The following is a 21,101-nucleotide window of genomic DNA, read 5'->3' on the forward strand; positions in this document are numbered from 1 at the left end:
AAGCCTGTCTAGGGACACCTTTACTGAAAGAGGACAATACCTAAAATAAATGTAAGTATATAAAGTGCTGTAAATGTAACGATTGGGGACACTCTTACTTTAACAGGAAACAAATGAAACACTTGTGTGTATACATGTTAAAGGCTGAATAGACTGAGCTTGAGCATATACTGTATTATATGCATTTCAAGTGCTGTAACAATGCCTGTCTGGGGACACTTTAAGACAACTATAGTAAAATTAAACACTTTTTTGTCCATCCATCCATCCATCCATCCATGCATCTTCTTCCGCTTATCCGATGTTGGGTCGCGGGGGCAGCAGCCTAAGCAGGGAAGCCCAGACTTCCCTCTCCCCAGCCACTTCGTCCAGCTCTTCCCGGGGGATCCCGAGGCGTTCCCAGGCCAGCCGGGAGACATAGTCTTCCCAACGTGTCCTGGCTCTTCCCTGTGGCCTCCTACCGGTTGGACATGCCCGAAACACCTCCCTAGGGAGGCGTTCGGGTGGCATCCTGACCAGATGCCCGAACCACCTCATCTGGCGCCTCTCGATGTGGAGGAGCAGCGGCTTTACTTTGAGCTCCTCCCGGATGACAGAGCTTCTCACCTTATCTCTAATGGAGAGCCCCGCCACCCGGCGGAGGAAGCTCATTTCGGCCGCTTGTACCCGTGATCTTGTCCTTTCGGTCATAACCCAAAGCTCATGACCATAGGTGAGGATGGGAACGTAGATCGACCGGTAAATTGAGAGCTCTGCCTTCCGGCTCAGCTCCTTCTTCACCACAACGGGTCGATACAGCGTCCGCATTACTGAAGATGCCGCACCGACCCGCCTGTCGATCTCACGATCCACTCTTCCCTCACTCGTGAACAAGACTCCGAGGTACTTGAACTCCTCCACTTGGGGCAAGATCTCCTCCCCAACCCGGAGATGGCACTCCACCCTTTTCCGGGCGAGAACCATGGACTCTGACTTGGAGGTGCTGATTCCCATCCCAGTCGCTTCACACTCGGCTGTGAACCGATCCAGTGAGAGCTGAAGATCCTGGCCAGATGAAGCCATCAGGACCACATCATCTGCAAAAAGCAGAGACCTAATCCTGCAGCCACCAAACCAGATACCCTCAACGCCTTGACTGCGCCTAGAAATTCTGTCCATAAAAGTTATGAACAGAATCGGTGACAAAGGGCAGCCTTGGCGGAGTCCAACCCTCATTGGAAACGGATCCGACTTACTGCCGGCAATGCGGACCGAGTTCTGACACTGATCATACAGGGAGTAGACCGCCACAATCAGAGTCCGATACCTCATACTCTCTGAGCACTCCCCACAGGACTTCCCGTACACGGTCGAATGCCTTCTCCACTTTTTTGTGTGAACCCAAATGAAAAGATGAAGAGAGAAAAATGAGAAAAGTTCCATATTTTTGGAGGTGTTTTCTCTTTTGAGGTTGAGGACGCGGTGGAGTAACTGCTGTAGACATTTTTTAAAACACACGATGCACCCTGGCGCGATCAGCAGCGTAACTAGGCAACCATCATGACAGACAGCACAGAGGGGCGAGGCTGCGAGCAGGCAGACAGAGGGGCGGGGCTACGTGCTGCGTGCAGACAGACGGAGTCGGAGAGGATTTGACACAGAGGAGAGCGAAGCAGATGTATCATGTACAGCATGGGTGCTCATTACATCGATCGCGAGCTACCGGTCAATCTCGGAGGGTGTGTCAGTCGATCACCAGCCAGGCATTAAAAAAATAGTCCTAAAAATGAGCGATCATAAATCTTCACTATGACGTCACTTTCGTCACTTGATTGACATTCACGGCACCCGAGGGTCTTCTGAGATGACGCTGGCTGCTGCCAGCTCATTAAAATTACCGACTGGAAGGCGAGAAACACTTTATTTCAACAGACTCTGGCGCCGTACCTGTCGTCAAAACTCCAAAGACTGACTGCACAGTTGCACAGTTGCACAGTTGCGCTAACAAAACGAGTCTCAGAAAGCTGGCGTGCACAAGCTAGCAAGCTACGGAGTTTGCCGACAATGTATTTCTTGTAAAGTGTATACAAAGGAGTACGGAAGCTGGACACAGGGGCGCTGCTAGGGATTTTGGGCCCCATGAAAATAATCTTTACAGGGCCCCCAACACAGTGTCATTATTTTTTCTGTATTATAATTTCATCATCTTAGGGGCCTCTCTGGGCCCCCCTCCATCATGGGCCCCTAGAATCCGTCTCCTTTACCCCCCCTTTTCGGCTACCCTGGCTGGACAAATAAGATGCCAAAAACCAACCACTTTTATGTGGTATTGGACAGAAAGGAGGACTTTTTTCTCCTCCATTCGAAAATGCGGACGTTTTTAGCACTACTGTCTGATTCTAATCAATGCAAATGTCATCAGAATCAGGTAATACACCAACTTATATTCTTGTCTTCATGAAAGAAAGGAATCTATATGTGTTAAACATGCTTGTATTATCTTTAAACACCTTAACTTGTTAACAATATTAACTATATGTGTTAAACATGCTTGCATTATCTTTAAACACCTTTAACTTATTAACAATATTAACTATATGTGTTAAACATGCTTGTATTATCATTAAACAGCTTTAACTTGTTAACAATATTAACTATATGTGTTAAACATGTTTGTATTATCTTTAAACACCTTTAACTTATTAATAATATTAACTATATGTATTAAACATGCTTGTATTATCATAAACACCTTTAACTTGTTAACAATATTAACTATATGTATCAAACATGCTTGCATTATCTTTAAACACCTTTAACTTGTTAACAATATTAACTATATGTATTAAACATACTTGTATTATCATTAAACACCTTTAATTTATTAACTATATGTATTAAACATTTTTGTATTATCATTAAACACCTTTAATTTATTAACAATATTAACTATGTGTTAAACATGATTGCATTATCATTAAACACCTTTAATTTATTAACAATATTAACTATATGTGTTAAACATGCTTGCATTATCATTAAACACCTTTAACTTATTAACAAAAACATATATTTCATAAATAAGTAAATATAAATGATATATATGAATGAGGTAGATCCCCACGACTTGATCAATTGAAAAGTAGCTCGCCTGCAGAAAAAGTGTGAGCACCCCTGATGTACAGCATGGGTGTCAAATTCTAAAATACGGAAGAAACCACACCCCGTATTGGTTCAATACGGAATGCAACATTTCAACATTTGTACCATTAATTGATTTACGTGGACACTGACTTAAACAAGTTGAAAAACTTATTCGGGTGTTGCCATTTAGTAGTGAATTGTACGGAATATGTACTGAACTGTGCAATCTACTAATAAAAGTTTCAATCAATCAATCGGTCCCAATTACGGGTCGATTCCGTATTTTACGGGGCGGGAGGCAACCCTATGTCAAAAACGCAAAGAATCAATTAAAAGGTCATCTCTCTCTAAACCACCTAAACATAAGACCTATAAATGATCAAAAATTTAAAAACAATTTTTTTTTAAGTTGCAAAGAATTCCTCGCTTGTTTCCGCCTCGGCTATCGTTAGCATGTAGCTAATACTAGCAGCTCTTGTTTCCTAATGCCTCGTGCCTAAGGATATTATAATAACAACATTAACATATGATTAAAGAAACACCACAATAAATTATATTAAATAACGTTACCAATAGTTTTTGGTTTTTAAACCTTGTCTTACTTCATGGTTATCTTGATTCAAAGCGTTGACTCGGGAGCACAGTCGATTATGTGTGCATTCCCTCCTCAGGGCTTCCGGTGTGCTTTACAACATTTTGTTATATTTGTTTAATCACTTTTACTTTTAGATATGTTTATGCCTCTCACAATTTAACATAGGTTAGTATGTAATTATTATTATTAATGATTCTATCATGTATATAGCCTAATTATGAAGGGTTTTGTGCCAAAATTAAACAAATATCAATGTATTAAAATATTTGGCATCCTTATTCAAATGTGGATTATTTACGATGTCTCGGTAATAATGTGTGACTCAAGTCCAACCCTTTTATGTCAACCTTTGAACCTAAAAGCCATATACTGTTCATCAGAACCCTTACAGTCCAAAAGTCATACAATTTGAAATTCACTGAAATGTTCTGGAGGGAAAAAGACATATGTGAGAAATTTCTAGTCAATCCGACCAGGTAAGACTTTGAGGTTTAATAACAGTGCCACCAGGTTGTGTATCTGTCATGACAAAAAAAATAAAAATAATAGCACATGGTACATATTTTGACAGTAAGACATAGTGATAAAAATTATGTTTAAAAAAAAAAAGTGACAGTAAAGCATTCGGTTACGTTTATGTCAGGAGTATTAAAAAGATGAGGGGTTTTACTTCATTTGAGATTTCCTATACTCAAATACTAACACTGAATTAGTAATCCCACTCTTGATTTTAATGGTATTCAATAATTATATCTCATCTACTGTTTAACAGGATAAACCTTGTCATATGATATGAAAGCATGTGTTGATCACAAAGATTATCATCAAGATTTAGGTCAGGCGGATTACAAAAATAAATACTAGTCAAATATACAGCAAAAGAAGGGATTCATAAAAACTTGTGAAAAATACATTTAGATGTAATTACACAGTGCTAAAATAAATACATTCTAACCAAATAGATAGTAAGTAAAGTGAAAATGAAAAGCTTTGGTCATTATTTTTGTGCGTACGAAACTTCCCTATAACATGTCATTACTGCCACAAGTGATGGAAAAGTGTATTACTACGAGGGTTGTACGCCATACCGGTATTAGTATAATTAATCATATTCGGTACTATACTGCCTCTGAAAAGTACTGGTCCAACACCCTCAAACAACAGAAGAATAAGTGATTATTACATTTGAACAGAAGTGTAGATAGAACATGTTAAAAGAGAAAGTAAGCAGATATTAACAGTAAATGAACAAGTAGATGAATAATTCATCCACTTGTCCTTAATAATTTTGATAAAATAATAGAATGGAAAATGACACAATATGTTAATGCATACGGTATGTCAACAGACTAATTAGGAGCCTTTGTTTGTTTACTTACTACTGAAAGACAAGTTGTATAATATGTTCACTATTTTATTTAAGGAAAAACTTACATTAAGAAACATATGTTTAATGTACCTTAAGATTGTTTGTTAAAATAAAGCCAATAATGGAATTTTTTGTGGTCCCCTTTATTTAGAAAAGTATCGAAAAGTACCGAAAAGTATCAAAATAATTTTAGTACCGGTACCAAAATATTGGTATCGGGACAACACTAATTACAATTGAGTACACGCTGCGGCCCATACGGAACACATTTTTTTTAGCGGCCCTCTAGTGGGCGGTTGTGGCCCCACAATGGGCCCCTATGGGTAAGAAACCCTGCTTCAATCGACTGTTTTCCTCTGAATTGTGTCATTGTTATTCCTCCACTCAGTAGTAAATAAAGGTAAACTGTGAGTTAAATACGCCCAACATTTAGTGGAGATTGGTCAAGTAGTTATAGTAATAACAGTGCCACCATGTTGTGTATCTGTCATTACAAAAATAATAATAATAGCACATGTGCACATTTTGACAGTAAGTCATCGTAATAAAATATATGGTTAAAAAAAGGCCACTTTATGACGGTATAGCATTCGGTTGCGTTTATGTCAGGGGTATAAAAAAATGAGTGGTTTTACTTCATTTGAGATTTCCTATACTTTCCTTTACACAAATACTAACACTGAATTAGTAATGCCACTCTTGATTTTAATGGTATTAAATAAGTATATCTCATCTACTGTTTAACAGGATAAACCTTGCCATATGATATGAAAGCATGTGTTGATCACAGAGAATATTATCAAGGTTTAGGTCAGGCTGAATACAAAAATAAATACTAGTCAAATATACTGCAAAAGTGAAATTAAAAATACATTTACATACAATTACACAGTGCTAAGATAAATACATTCTAACCAAATTGATAATAAATAATAAAATATACAAGTGAAGTGCAATTGCAAATGAAAATACAGCTTTGGTCATTATTTTTGTGCGTAAGAAACTTCTCTGTAACATGTCATTACTGCCACAAGTGGTTGGAAAGTGTATTACAACTGAGTACCACTGCGGCCCATACGGAACACATCTTTTTTTTGCGGCCCCACAATGGGCCACTATGGGTACGAAACACTGCCTCAATCGAAGAATGTGTTTTCCTCAGAATTTTGTCATTGTTATTCCTCCACTCAGTAGTAAATAAAGGTCAACTGTAAGTTAAATAGTGGAGATTGGTCAAGTAGTTTTAGTGAGGTTGACAAATGAAAACTCCACATACTTTATCAGCTTATCAAATGAGCTTGCATATAATCAACTTCTTGCACCCTTGTTTCTTGAGAAGCTTCTTTGCAGCCTTCTCACGCTTGCCACGCACCCACACACTCTGCAGTCCGTCCTTGCATAATAGCACTCCAGCTTCACTGGCCTTTGCCCTTCCGCGCGCTCAGTACCAAACAACGCTGACTTGAAAACTTTACTCTTTTTTTCCCCTTTTGTACGACTGCAGCATTCACACGACAGCCTCTCTTAGCTATATTACAGGCCACCGCTTTCAATGGCATTTCTTTAACATTTCTTAATGTTTTGCACATTTCTTCAGCAATTTAAGCACACGATATGGAAATATAGCAATGGAAGCCAGTGAATACTCACATAAGCAGGTCTGAGCTGGGGCTCAAATCAAACAAATGTCAGGAGGTGCGGCTTTGAACTGTAATACATTTGGAGAAGTCACACAGATAAGGACACCCAATAGAACAGCCTCCACCCACCTCCCACTGCAGCGCAGAGAAATGTCACTGGATAATAATTGCCATGGGGACTGACAGATCTCGCCCAACCATTTTATTGTACAAACCCCGTTTCCATATGAGTTGGGAAATTGTGTTAGATGTAAATATAAACGGAATACAATGATTTGCAAATCCGTAATATCATCAAAGGGTTCAGAGAATCTGGAGAAATCTGGGTGTTGTTGATAAACGGTTTTCGCCTTGCATAGGGAAGTTTTAACTTGCACTTACAGATGTAGCGACCAACTGTAGTTACTGACAGTGGGTTTCTGAAGTGTTCCTGAGCCCATGTGGTGATATCCTTTACACACTGATGTCGCTTGTTGATGCAGTACAGCCTGAGGGATGGAAGGTCACGGGCTTAGCTGCTTACGTGCAGTGATTTCTCCAGATTCTCTGAACCCTTTGATGATATTACGGACCGTAGATGGTGAAATCCCTAAATTCCTTGCAATAGCTGGTTGAGAAAGGTTTTTCTTAAACTGTTCAACAATTTGCTCACGCATTTGTTGACAAAGTGGTGACCCTCACCCCATCCTTGTTTGTGAATGACTGAGCATTTCATGGAATCTACTTTTATACCCAATCATGGCACCCACCTGTTCCCAATTTGCCTGTTCGCCTGTGGGATGTTCCAAATAAGTGTTTGATGAGCATTCCTCAACTTTATCAGTTTTTATTGCCACCTTTCCCAACTTCTTTGTCACGTGTTGCTGGCATCAAATTCTAAAGTTAATGATTATTTGCAAAAAAAAATGTTTATCAGTTTGAACATCAAATATGTTGTCTTTGTAGCATATTCAACTGAATATGGGTTGAAAATGATTTGCAAATCATTGTATTCCGTTTATATTTACATCTAACACAATTTCCCAACTCATATGGAAACGGGGTTTGTAGATATTGTAAATCACACATTCTTTATTTTCATGTACATTCTGGGTGTCATTTTTTTTCTCAAAATTTGGCCCCCCAAGTCAAAATAATTGCCCAGGCCTGGAAAATGGCTACATGAGGGCTTCCGGCAATTAGGGGAGCTGCGGTTCATTAAGGGGAAACATGAATTCCACCTTGTACTGTGACATTGTGACGCAAAGCATCATCCGCTTCTTTTTGCATCTAGAGTTTAATGAAGTCTAACAGCATGCAGCATAAGAAATTGACATTCAATTATTTGTGCATCAAACACGTTTTGTTTGAATTGATGTTTCCCGTCAATTAACCACAGTTCCCTCAGTCATGGCAGCACTCATGCATCCCCAGATCATGACGCTTAGACCACCTTGGGAGCAGATGTTGAGAATGTCACAGTACATGTTGGAATTAATGCTTCCCTACCTAAAGCCGTCATTTCCCCAGTGCCGGCAGCACTCATGCATCCCCAGACCATGACGCTTCGACCATCAAAAGAGCGGCTCTTCAGAATGTCACAGTGTATGTTGGAATTCATGTTTCCCCTCAATAAACCGTGCCGAAAGCACTCATGCATCCCCAGACCATGACACTACGACCACTATGAGAGCGAATCTTCAGAATGTTACAGGACACATTGGAATTAATGTTTCCCCTCCACTCAATTAACCACAGTTTCTCCAGTGTCGACAGCACTCATACATTCTCAGATCATTACACTACGACCACCAGTGGAGCGGATCTTCAGAATGTCACATGAAAACATGTTGGAATTCACGTTTCCCCGCAATGAACTGCAGGTCTTATGGTGTGGGGTTGTTTTTCAGGAGTTGGGCATTGGCCTCAGCAATGAGCTTTTGTAAGGATGGTCGAAAATTCCTATAAACACACTCCGCGACCTTGTGGACAGCCTTCCCAGAAGAGTTGAAGCTGTAATAGATGCAAATGCTGGACCGACATCATATTGAACCCTATGGGATGGCACTTCAAGTTCATATGTGAGTCAAGGCAGGTGGCCAAATACTTTTGGCAATATAGTGTATATCCTAGTTTACTCTCAATTGTATTGTGATTTGAGAAAAGAAAATCAAAGTCATTATAGTGGGATATTGTAGTTTACATCAAATGATGAGAACACCTCAGAGTTCTTTTACAAACATAGAAACTCTTTAATTACAACTTTATCTTTGACCGACTCAACTTCCATCCGCGCACTTTCGACACACGTTCAGAATCCTGCAGAACAGTGCAAGTAATTAATTCCTTTTTAAACAATACATTAAAAAAAACTACTATAAACGCTCCATATCATTCACGATGCAATATACTCACACACGATTCTCCGCTCCTAAACGACAAAATGTTTTAATTACCCTGTATCCATGTTAATAAAGCACCTGCTTTTGTTGATCATCTCTGCATGTATAGTTATCATATTTATCATACCTGATGTATGACAGCGCGGGAAAGAAACTAAGCACGTTTCTCCTCCATGGTGATTATCTCACAAAGAAGGCAGCGACAGGTCAAACAAAACATTGCAATCGAATGCAAAACACTTACAGATGAAAAGCAAATAAAGGTTTTGCAGTATACACACAAAACACAAACGTAAATTCACCAAACTTGTCATTTAACACATAAAAAAAGAAATACTGTGTCGAGAGAGCATTGAGTCTCAACATATGTGTCCTTAGCAGTAGGGGACTCAACATCATGAAACAAATAGTAGCAGTGAGAAAGTAAATCAGAGCAATGCATATGGATACAAAGTGTGTGATTTTCAGTATGTCTGCCTGACTGAGTTGCAGAATGAGGCATCATTACGGTGGCCGAGAGGATCAAACTTGTAGCAAAGTCCAAACCATCCAAAAACTAAAAAGAACAGCAATTAGCCAGGCTTACAGGAAGTTAGCTAGGAAACAATTAGACAGCCTACCAGGAAGTGAGCTAGACAACAATTAACCAGGCTAACAGGAAGTTAGCTAGAAAACAATTAGCAAATCTACCAGAAAGTAAGCTACACAACAATTAGCCAGGCTACCAGGAAGTTAGCTAGACAACAACTAGCCAGGCTACCAGAAAGTTAGCTAGACAACAACTAGCCAGGCTACCAGGAAGTTAGCTAGACAACAACTAGCCAGGCTAACAGGAAGTTAGCTAGACAACAACTAGCCAGGCTAACAGGAAGTTAGCTAGACAACAACTAGCCAGGCTACCAGGAGGTTAGCTAGACAACAATTAGCCAGGCTACCAGGAAGTTAGCTAAATAACAACTAGCCAGGCTACCAGGAAGTTAGCTAGACAACAATTAGCCAGGCTACCAGGAAGTTAGCTAGACAACAGCTAGCCAGGCTACCAGGAAGTTAGCTAGACAACAATTAGCCAGGCTACCAGGAAGTTATCAAGACAACAATTAGCCAGGCTACCAGGAAGATAGCTAGACAACAACTTGTCAGGCTACCAGGAAGTTAGCTAGACAACAACTTGTCAGGCTACCAGGAAGTTAGCTAGACAACAACTAGCCAGACTACCAGGAGGTTAGCTAAACAACAACTAGCCAGGCTACCAGGAAGTTAGCTAAACAACAACTAGCCAGGCTACCAGGAAGTTAGCTAGACAACACCTAGCCAGGCTACCAAGAAGTTAGCTAGACAACAATTAGCCAGGCTACCAGGAAGTTATCAAGACAACAATTAGCCAGGCTACCAGGAAGTTAGCTAGACAACAATTAGCCAGGCTACCAGGAAGTTAGCTAGACAACAACTAGCCAGGCTACCAGGAAGTTAGCTAGACAACAATTAGCCAGGCTACCAGGAAGTTAGCTAGACAACAATTAGCCAGGCTACCAGGAAGTTAGCTAGACAACAATTAGCCAGGCTACCAGGAAGTTAGCTAGACAACAATTAGCCAGGCTACCAGGAAGTTAGCTAGACAACAATTAGCCAGGCTACCAGGAAGTTAGCTAGACAACAATTAGCCAGGCTACCAGGAAGTTAGCTACACAACAATTAGTCGGGCTACAAGGAAGTTAGCTAGACAACAATTGGCCAGGCAACCGGGAAGTTAGAAAGGCTATTAGGAAGTTAGCCAGACGATAATTAACAACGCTACCAGGAAGTCAGCCAGGCCTTTGGGATCTCCGTCTTTAAAGATATTGGCGCAAATGCACTTTGTGAAGCACTACCCCTGTGGTAAATTTTAAATGTGCTTTATAAATAAAGTTGATTTGATTTGATTTGATTTGAGCTCTCTGCTCAGTACAATATTACATCTTCGGTATTTAAACACACATTTCCCCGTATTTCTGGCACTCCTGGTAGACTGGCTAATTCCTTGGTAGCCTGTCTCACTTCCCAATAGTCTGGCTAACTTCCTGGTATACTCCTGGTAGACTGGTTAACTCCCTTGTGGTTTGGCTAACTTCTTAATAGCCTGGCTAACTTCTTGGTAGTCTGTCTCAATTCTCAATAGTCTGGCTAATGTCCTGGTAGACTGGTTAACTTCCTAGCAGTTTAGCCAACTTCCTGGTATTCAGGCTCATTGTTGTCTAGCTAACTTCTTGTTAGCCTTGTTAACTTCCTGGTAGCATTGTTGATTTCCTGGGAGCCTGGCTAACTTTTTCTGATAGTCTGGCTCACTTCTTGGTAGCCTGGTTAACTTTCTGGTAGCCCGGCTAACATCATGGTAGCCTGATTAACCTACTGGTAGTCTGGCTAACTTTGTAGTAGCCTGATTAACTTCCTGGTTGTCTGGCTAGCTTCCTGGTAACCTGGTTAACTTCCTGATAGCCTGCCTAATTTGTCTTAGCATGGTTAACCTACTGGCAGCCTGCTTAACTTTCTGGTAGCATGCCTGACTTCCTGTTGCATGGTTATATTGGGGGTTTGTGTGTGGTTTTTGACACTTGCTGCTTTTGGATCTAGCAGTGTTTGTCATTGCAGCATTTTCCCCTTAAATTTGTTTCATGCTGATTGCGTGTTTTAGTTTTTTGATCATTTATGTGTTTGGAGTGTTTGGACATTGCGGTCGGCCACCGAATTCTATTAGTGAGGAAAGAATGGTTTACAAATAATCAACATGGTATTAATATATCCTAAAAGGCGGCACGTCAACACAAAGTAGCTCTTAATTCACAGAGATGACGCTACTAATCAGAGACAAGCCTCTCAGTTTTATAAAGGAAATATAAATAATACTAACATCAATGTCAATTTACTGTACAGAGCTGAGCGAAAATGCAGCCTTTTTGAATTGTATTAACGATATGTAGCAAACGCTTCTGTGTAATTGTATCCTCATTTTCACGGATTGTCCAAAAATTGATGAGACAAAGTGCAACAACTGTAGACTGGCCTCAATATTAGATACGCTTGCACCCCTCTAATGAGAGACAATACAAAAAATAAACCTGCTTGGGCCTTAAAATAAATATACTGTATGCTTATTATCAGGGTGAGCGGGGATGTAACTGCACCATGCTCAGAGACAGTTCTCATATTTTTACTCTTATTGCAAGGGTGTCTTAAACTTTTCCACTGAAAATTTGAAGAGGGCAGAGTCACCTTTTTTGTCTATTCTTTACTAATATTTTTATTATATTCCGGCAACTTAAATTTTATGAAGGCTTGAGCAAAGAGTAAGAAATCGGCTATTTTGGTTCCGAGGTGCCGATTTAGGGGAATTCTGGATGTTTTCAGTTTGCGGGAAGTGTTTTACTTTAATATCTACAAAGGGCCCCAGGCCACACTGTGGACACCCCTGTCCCATTGGATTTCATTCAATTGTGCATGTGGTCGTTTAATCGGCGTATATTGTAGTCAGTGTGTTTACCCCTGATCACAAAAATGATAAATTAGATTTAATCGTCAGTACATATGTGATTGTTTTTTGCCGGCTCTGTATCACTGAACTCGTACGTCTCCTCTGCAATTTGTCCAGGTATGCGGAAATCAACCGGTAGCGGCTGTGCTGTCTCAGGCGCTTGGGACTGAGGGACTGGCCGGCAAGTTTCCCCCTTCGGACTGGAGGTGCTGTGCGAGTTCTGAGGTTCTACGTTGCAGCCAGTACCCTGAAGAAACTGGAGAAAGTTCTCCTCGATGGAGCCTTCGCGGCTGGCCAGCCTGTCCTCCTCCGCCATCCCGGCTCGACGAAACAGGCAAGGCAGATGTTTGCCCAGCTCCTCCCGGATCTGTCTGTTGAGACAGCCATAGAAAAAAGGGTTGGACGTGAAGCAGAAGTACCCGATCCAGGTGACCGCCTCCTCCAGAGAGGCCAGCGCCGCAGGCGGGCTGGCGGCCAGGGCAGAGTACAAGTGAAAAGAAAAGTAGGGCAGCCAGCAGCAAAGAAATTGCCCGCCTACAGCGGCCAAAACCGCCGCCGCCTTTCCACCCCCAAAGGACCTCTGCGGGGTCTCCCTTCCTGTCCCAGTCCCGGAGCTAGTGACCATCGTAGAACGACTGCTAAGTGACTCTGATCTTTGGCGGCGAGGCGTGTCCGTCCAAGTGGGTAGAGGCCCGTGGTGCATGGCGGCTACGCGGGCTACTTTGAACATGTTGCAGTACACAACAAATATCACTAAAAGAGGACACAGGAAGTACAGCAGTGTGAAGAGGACCATGAACGCCAAACGGTTTGAACCGCCCCCTGTCCAGTGCAACGAGCAGCGGCGGTGACCCTGAGTAGGACCAGGAGACGGGACCGCCCCGCCTCCTCCACTACCATCCAGGAGGGGAGTTCTTGCACCTTGCAGAAGCCAAGCCAGCAGCGGTAAAGCAGACATGGCCAAGGCTTTGACCCATATCCCCACCAGCACCGACGCTACCAAGCCCACGGTCATCTTCACCTCGTAGCGCATGGGGTGGATGATGTAATAATAGCGCTCCACGTTAATGACTGAGATGGACAGAATGGCGGCACTGACCAGGCAGACGCTGAGGAAGAGGTAACTCCGGCACAGCGCCTCCCCTAAGAAGGCTCTGCTGGAGAGCATGCCTAGGGGCATCACCACCAGGGCCGCCAGCAGGTCCACCAAGCACAGGTGGAAGACGAAGGCAAACTTGTGAAGCTGCGGCACCTTGGCGATGACTGCCATGATGGCCGCGTTGCCCACCACAGCCAGCAGATCCATGAGCAGCATGGCTACCAGGGCTAGCCACTGGGAGGGAGGCCAGCCCTCAGCCACGGTTGAGGTAGATGCGTTGGGCGGGAGCGGTGCAAGCGGACGGCTGGAGTTCCACGCTGGCTCCATTGAAGGGTGCGATGAGGCGGGCAGACAGGGTCCGTCACTGACCCATCACCCATCCTTCACTGCCAGGAAGTACGGCCAGAGGATAGTGGCTGGGAAATTAGGTCAGAAGCTGCCCTGAAGTTACGAGGATATCCTGAGGTTCTGGAGCTTTTTAATAATCGTTTTCATGCACGATTTCCTCATATCGGCCATCCAACACCATTGTCCCTGAGGAATGACAGGACAATAAACAATGAGTAAACAAGTAAAATCACTCAACAGATGCACCAACTCGCTTAAAGGTCTCGTAATATGCTAGTTCTTATTTTACAATATCATGTCCAAAATGTAACTTTAATGCAGGAATTAGTTTATAACTGCTTTCACTTTGTGTGTTTGTAGCCTTTACGCTAATCAACTGTTGTTTTTTTCTATAGAAAGACCTATTGTGTACTTTATTCACTTGTCACGTAAACACTGTAACTCTGTCTAACAACATTGAAGATGCTATTTATCACATACAACAATGTTACATTAAGGAGACAAACTTTAGGGTGTGAGAGCTAACATGCTAACATTACAACATCATGCTAGCTTATCCTTTTCACTGAAAAAAACCCTAAATCATCAAAATTTTAGCAAACAAATCTGTAGCTAACCGACAGATAATTGTCAGAGCTCCAATGTGCATTTTGGGATGTGTAGTGAAGCCTTAAAAAGTTAGACCGTCATCAAACATTCGGAGACTTCGCTTGAGCGACACAATGATATAGTACAAATAGTTTGGACAAAATACAAAGTACGTAAACAACTCTCGCTACTGTTACATACAACCTCAAAAATAGACAATTATTTTTGAACCAATTATTAGATTGATAGACAATCCCAAACAAAACTGAGCATCGCTTGTTTTGGATATCAATAGACTGTGAAGAAGGTAGTCTCCATAAAGTATGTTGATGGTCATATATTCGACTTTCTATTGAATGCACATACAGGTGTGTCTACAGAGCAACTGCTGTGAATGAAGACATTAGCCTTAAGATGACATAACTGTCTGTTTATGTTGATAATAGTAGAAATTCAGGCAAAAAAAAGAATGCTGTTTAATTAATTCTTGCCTGCTTTAGTCATGTCTTACCACCCACTCAGTTATATGGTAATCATTATTAATACATCACACCCACTGTGTAAAATACCAAATATTCATCATAATCCTAACAGAGGAAAAAAGCAACCAAGGCAAATAATGGAGGAGGGGAAACCATATCATGATGTACCTGAATGAGAACATTTCCTGCTGCTGTGGGTTTGGATAAAGGATGAAATTGTGGTGCATCTCCCAGCGGCGAGGCTCCATGTACCGTCATGTACCTGCGGCCGCCGGCCCTCTCTTTGCTTTGTGCATCCTGGCTGACTACAGCTGTGGCGTGGTTCCATCCAAAGGATGCTGATGGAAATGTGTGTATGTGTGTGTGTGTGTATGCAAAAGATAGCAGGCAGCCCACTCTCATCTCCCCCTCCCGTCACCTCTCTCCTCCTACTTCCGCTCACAGGCTGCAGAGATGGGAAGAGGGGAGGACCGTCAGACTGCTGTCTCCGCATGGTCCCAAAGTCGCCTGGTAGGAACACTGCCTTTATTATACACCTTTAATAACAGTTCAATAAAGCATTTTTGTTATATTTTGAACACGTCAATTATAATTATGATTATATACAAAACATCCTTAATATTCATCATCACTACAAGTAAATGTCATTTACACTGAGTCATACAGTAAGATTTTTCTTGACATTTATATATTATCTTGCTTTATTCTACCTAGCATAATATTGTATTGCATTAAATCTCGGGTCCCCCTATTTCTAGCATTAAAAGACTACAGTTGGTACAAAATGCGGCTGCTAGACTTTTGACAAGAACAAGAAAGTTTGATCATATTACGCCTATACTGGCTCACCTGCACTGGCTTCCTGTGCACTTAAGATGTGACTTTAAGGTTTTACTACTTACGTATAAAATACTACACGGTCTAGCTCCGTCCTATCTTGCTGATTGTATTGTAACATATGTCCCGGCAAGAAATCTGTGTTCAAAGAACTCCGGCTTATTAGTGATTCCCAGAGCCCAAAAAAGTCTGCGGGCTATAGAGCGTTTTCTATTCGGTCTCCAGTACTATGGAATGCCCTAACAGTAACAGTTAGAGATGCTACCTCAGTAGAAGCATTTAAGTCCCCATCTTAAAACTCATTTATATACTTTAGCCTTTAAATAGACCCCTTTTAGACCAGTTGATCTGCCGTCTTTTTTTCTGCTCTTCCCCCCTCTCCTGCGTGGAGAGGTTATTAGGTGACCACAGATGAGGCGCTATGGGAGGAGGGGTGGGGGGGTCCCCTCCAAGGTTTCCCATTGTATCCAATTGGGTTGAGTTTTTTCTTGCCCTGATGTGGGATCTGAGCCGAGGATGTCGTTGTGGCTTGTGCAGCCCTTTGAGATACTTACAAATACCGTTTCCATATGAGTTTGGAAATTGTGTTAGGTGTAAATATAAACGGAATACAATGATTTGCAAATCATTTTCAACCCATATTCAGTTGAATATGCTACAAAGACAACATATTTGATGTTCAAACTGATAAATGTTTTTTTTTTTGCAAATAATCATTAACTTTAGAATTTGATGCCAGCAACACTGACAAAGAAGTTGGGAAAGGTGGCAATAAATACTGATAAAGTTGAGGAATGCTCATCAAACACATAGTAAAAGAGTGCGGGTACTAGACTGGCCTGCCTGTAGTCCAGATCTGTCTCCCATTGGAAATGTGTGGCACATTATGAAGCCACAACGGAGACCCCCGGACTGTTGAACAACTTAAGCTGTACATCAAGCAAGAATGGGAAATAATTCCACCTGAGAAGCTTAAAAAATGTGTCTCCTCAGTTCCCAAACGTTCACTGAGTGTTGTTAAAAGGAAAGGCCATGTAACACAGTGGTGAACATGCCCTTTCCCAACTACTTTGGCACGTGTTGCAGCCATGAAATTCTAAGTTAATTATTATTTGCAAAAAAAATAAAGTTTATGAGTTTGAACATCAAATATATTGTCTTTGTAGTGCATTCAATTGAATATGGCTTGAAAAGGATTTGCAAATCATTGTATTCCGTTTATATTTACATCTAACACAATTTCCCAACTCATATGAAAACGGGGTTTGTAAAAAATATTGTGATTGATTGATTAATAAATATGGTATTGCATTATATTATATCATATTGCATTATAGTTTATATTGCATTCTTATTTTGAATTACAGTGCATTACAATATATTACACTGAATAAAAATATAAAGGCAACATTTTTGTTTTTGCTCCTATTTTTCATAAGTTGAACTCAAAGATCTAAAACTTTTACTTCATACAGAAAATACCTATTCCTCTCAAATATTGTTCACAAATCTGTCCAAATCTGTGTTAGTGAATATTTCTTCTTTGCCAAGATAATCCAACTCACCTCATAGGTGTGGCATACCAAGATGTTGATGTAGACAGCATGATTATTGCACATGTGTACCTTAGGCTGCCCACAATAAAAGGCCACTCTGAAATGTGCAGTTTTATCACAGAGCACAATGCCACTGATGTTGCAAGTTTTGAGGGAGCTTGGTATACTGACTGCAAGAATGTCCACCAGAGCTGTTGCCCGTGAACTGAATGTTCATTTCTCTACAGTAAACTGTCTCCAAAGGCGTTTCAAATAATTTGGCAGTACATCCAATCAGCCTCACAACCACAGACCACGTGTAGCCACACCAGCCCAGGACCTCCATGATTGTCTGAGACCAGCCACCCGGACAGCTGCTGCAACAATTGGTTTGTATAACCAAATAATTTCTGCACAAACTGTGAGAAACCGTCTCAGGTTTGTCGTTGTAACCCACCCTGAGATCGGTAGGTTGTGAGTTCAAACCCCGGCCGAGTCATACCAAAGACTATAAAAATGGGACCCATTACCTCCCTGCTTGGCACTCAGCATTAAGGGTTGGAGTTGGGGGTTAAATCACCAAAAATGATTCCCGGGCGCGGCCACCGCTGCTGCTCTCTGCTCCCCTCACCTCCCAGGGGGTGATCAAGGGTGAAGGGTCAAATGCAGAGAATAATTTCGCCACACCTAGTGTGTGTGTGACAATCATTGGTACTTTAACTTTAACTTTAACTTGAGTGGGCAAATGCTCACATTCGATGGCGTCTGGCATGTTGGAGAGGTGTTCTCTTCACAGATAAATTCCGGTTTTCACTGTTCAGGGCAGATGGCAGACAGCGTGTGTAGCGTTGTAAGGGAGAACGGTTTGCTGATGTCAACGTCATGAATCGAGTGGCCCATGTCTATCAAGTGCATTTTATTGATGGCATTTTGAATGCACAGAGATACCATCACAAGATCCTGAGGCCTATTGTTGTGACATTCACCCGAGACCATCACATCATGTTGCAGCATGACAATGCACGGCCCCATGTTGCAAGGATCTGTACACAATTTCTGGAGGCTGAAAACATCCCAGTTCTTGCATGGCAAGCATACTCACCGGACATGTCACCCATTGAGCATGTTGGGGATGCTGTGGATCGGCGTATACGACAGCGTGTTCCAGTTCCTGCCAATATCCAGCAACTTGGCACAGCCGTTGAAGAGGAGTGGGCCAACATTGCACAGGCCACCATCAACAACCTGATCAACTCTATGAAGGAGATGTGTTGCACTGCCTGAGGAAAATGCTGGTCACACCAGATACTTACTGCTTTTCTGACCCTCAAGACCCCAATAAAGCAAAACTGCACATTTCAGAGTGGCCTTATATTGTGGGCAGCCTAAAGCACACCTGTGCAATAATCACACTGTTTAATCAGCATCTTGATATGCCACACCTGTGAGGTGGGATGGATTATTTTGGCAATAAAGAAGTGCTCACTAACAGATTCAGACAGATTTGTGAACAATATTTGAGAGGAATATATCTTTTGTCGATATAGTAAAAGTTTTAGATCTTTGAGTTCAACTCATGAACATTGGGAGCAGAAACAAAAGTGTTGCATTTATATTTTTGTTCAGTGTTGCATTATATTATATCATACTGCATTATATTATTTTGAATTATATTATATTGCATTATATAGACATTTATTGGATTACGTTACTGTATGTTGCACAATATATAACAATATATTGTATTGAATTGCCTCATATTATATTGCATTATTTTATATCATATTCTATCAGAATCAGTTTTAAGTATGTGTAACACACAATATATAATATTGCGTAATATTATATAGCATTATCTTATCTTACATAATTTTGCAATATATTTATTATATTGCATATTGTAATATATTATAGTATCTTATATTATATTGCATAATATCATTATCTTGCATTATATTATTTATAATATGTTATATTGCATAATATCATCTTATCTTGCATTATATTTATCATATTGCATTGTATTGTATTATATAATATTGTATTAAATTGTTAAATTATCTTGCATTATCCTATCTCTATCCATTTTATATAATACTGCAATATATTGCATTATATTGCATGACATTATCTCATCTTGCAAAAAATTATACTGTTTTGTATTATCCATCCATTTCCTACCGCTGGTCCCTTTTGGGGTCCCGGGGGTGCTGGAGCCTATCTCAGCTGCATTCGGGCGGAAGGCGAGGTACACCCTGGACAAGTCGGCACCTCACCGCAGGGCCAACACAGATAGACAACATTCACACTCACATTCACATTATTTATAATTTTATGTTAATATCATCTTATCTTGCATTATATTGCATTACATTTGTCATGTTGTTGCATTATTGTATTTACAATATTATTATATTACATTTCTTATCTTGCATGATATTGTTTTATATTTATCATACAGTATATTTATTGTAGTATACTGCATTATATTATATAATTTATAATGTTATATTGCACTATATTATATTAATTGTATTATATTATTATTAGTATTATTATTATTGTGTGTGATTATGTATTGTTGACATCTATGACATCATTCTATGGATTTATGGAGGTGAGGAAATGATAAGGCCGCCCTTCAAACCTCAACCGACGAAGCTTCTCAAACTGAGGCTTCTGTTGCCACGGTGATCCTTTTCATATACAGTCCATCTCATTGCTCGGTCCACAGTGTGTGCGTGTGGGGTAATTATGGGTATGACTACTCCTACCAACTGCTACTGTACAGTAGCTTTTTTTCCCCTAATTTGCATTTGTTTGGTAAAGCGAGCATTTGCATTTAGCATTGATCTCTTTCACGCGTATCAATTTAAGAATAACAAAATATATTCCGCTTCATCCTACTCCTTTTCAGACGTGTTAAATGGTTCACAGGTGTGATCACTTGGTTAAATCGCTAACATTAAAAATGTTTTTGTCTTGACAAAAGTGGTCGTCTTACATTGGGGTCAATACAGTCTACTAGGGGTCATCAACTACCTTTGTCCAATGTTTCTTATCAGACACAATATTCTATAGCTATAGTAAATATTGTATCCTAATTAACCTATTACTATTTGATATAGTTATTGCGTATTTTGTTCGCCTTTGTCGTTGTTAACAGACTGGTATTACCATTAGTGTAGTGCAGCAAGCCACTAAAGCCGAGAGTCATCCAGAACCACTCATCAATACTCAGGGCTTTGATTTAGAACTTCTTCATATTGTACACACAAAGTAGCACAATCATTTTTTAGACCAAAACAGTGAATGTTGTCTGCACTTTAGTGTTACTTAGCTGCAATGCCAGTAGACTGAAGTAACAGGAAATCAGTTCAAGGATTTTCACAATAAGTGAACCACCTGCTGCACTAGATTTAATGGCAAGATGCTATCTTGACTTGACGAGAGTAACCTCTCGAAATTTACAAAACCCAAAACCAGTGAAGTTGGCACGTTGTGTAAATCGTAAATAAAAACAGAATACAATGATTTGCGAATGCTTTTCAACCTACAAACACCGTTTCCATATGAGTTGGGAAATTGTGTTAGATGTA

General features: G+C 40.7%; 2 protein-coding genes across 3 annotated transcripts in view; both read right to left on the reverse strand.

Annotated features, from left to right (window-relative positions):
- The window catches only part of ampd2a (adenosine monophosphate deaminase 2a), an 89,051-nt gene extending 82,201 nt beyond the window's left edge, over nt 1–6,850 (reverse strand). For both annotated transcript variants that reach the window (XM_061932523.2, XM_061932522.2), the window contains exon 1: nt 6,738–6,850. The gene's annotated coding sequence lies outside the window, so the exon portion shown is untranslated. The remainder of the gene's footprint in view (nt 1–6,737) is intronic.
- Nucleotides 6,851–8,960: 2,110 nt separating this feature from the next.
- On the reverse strand, nt 8,961–15,694 carry LOC133578251 (G-protein coupled receptor 61-like). The gene is made up of 2 exons (XM_061932527.2): nt 15,299–15,694; nt 8,961–14,246 (listed from the first exon to the last, which is right to left on the reverse strand). The coding sequence occupies exon 2, from the start codon at nt 14,037–14,039 to the stop codon at nt 12,651–12,653; it is 1,389 nt and encodes a 462-aa protein (XP_061788511.2). The 5' UTR covers nt 14,040–14,246; nt 15,299–15,694; the 3' UTR covers nt 8,961–12,650.
- Between the last annotated feature and the right edge of the window lie 5,407 nt (nt 15,695–21,101).

Source organism: Nerophis lumbriciformis, linkage group LG38 (genome assembly GCF_033978685.3).
Source record: "Nerophis lumbriciformis linkage group LG38, RoL_Nlum_v2.1, whole genome shotgun sequence".
Lineage (NCBI taxonomy): Eukaryota > Metazoa > Chordata > Actinopteri > Syngnathiformes > Syngnathidae > Nerophis > Nerophis lumbriciformis.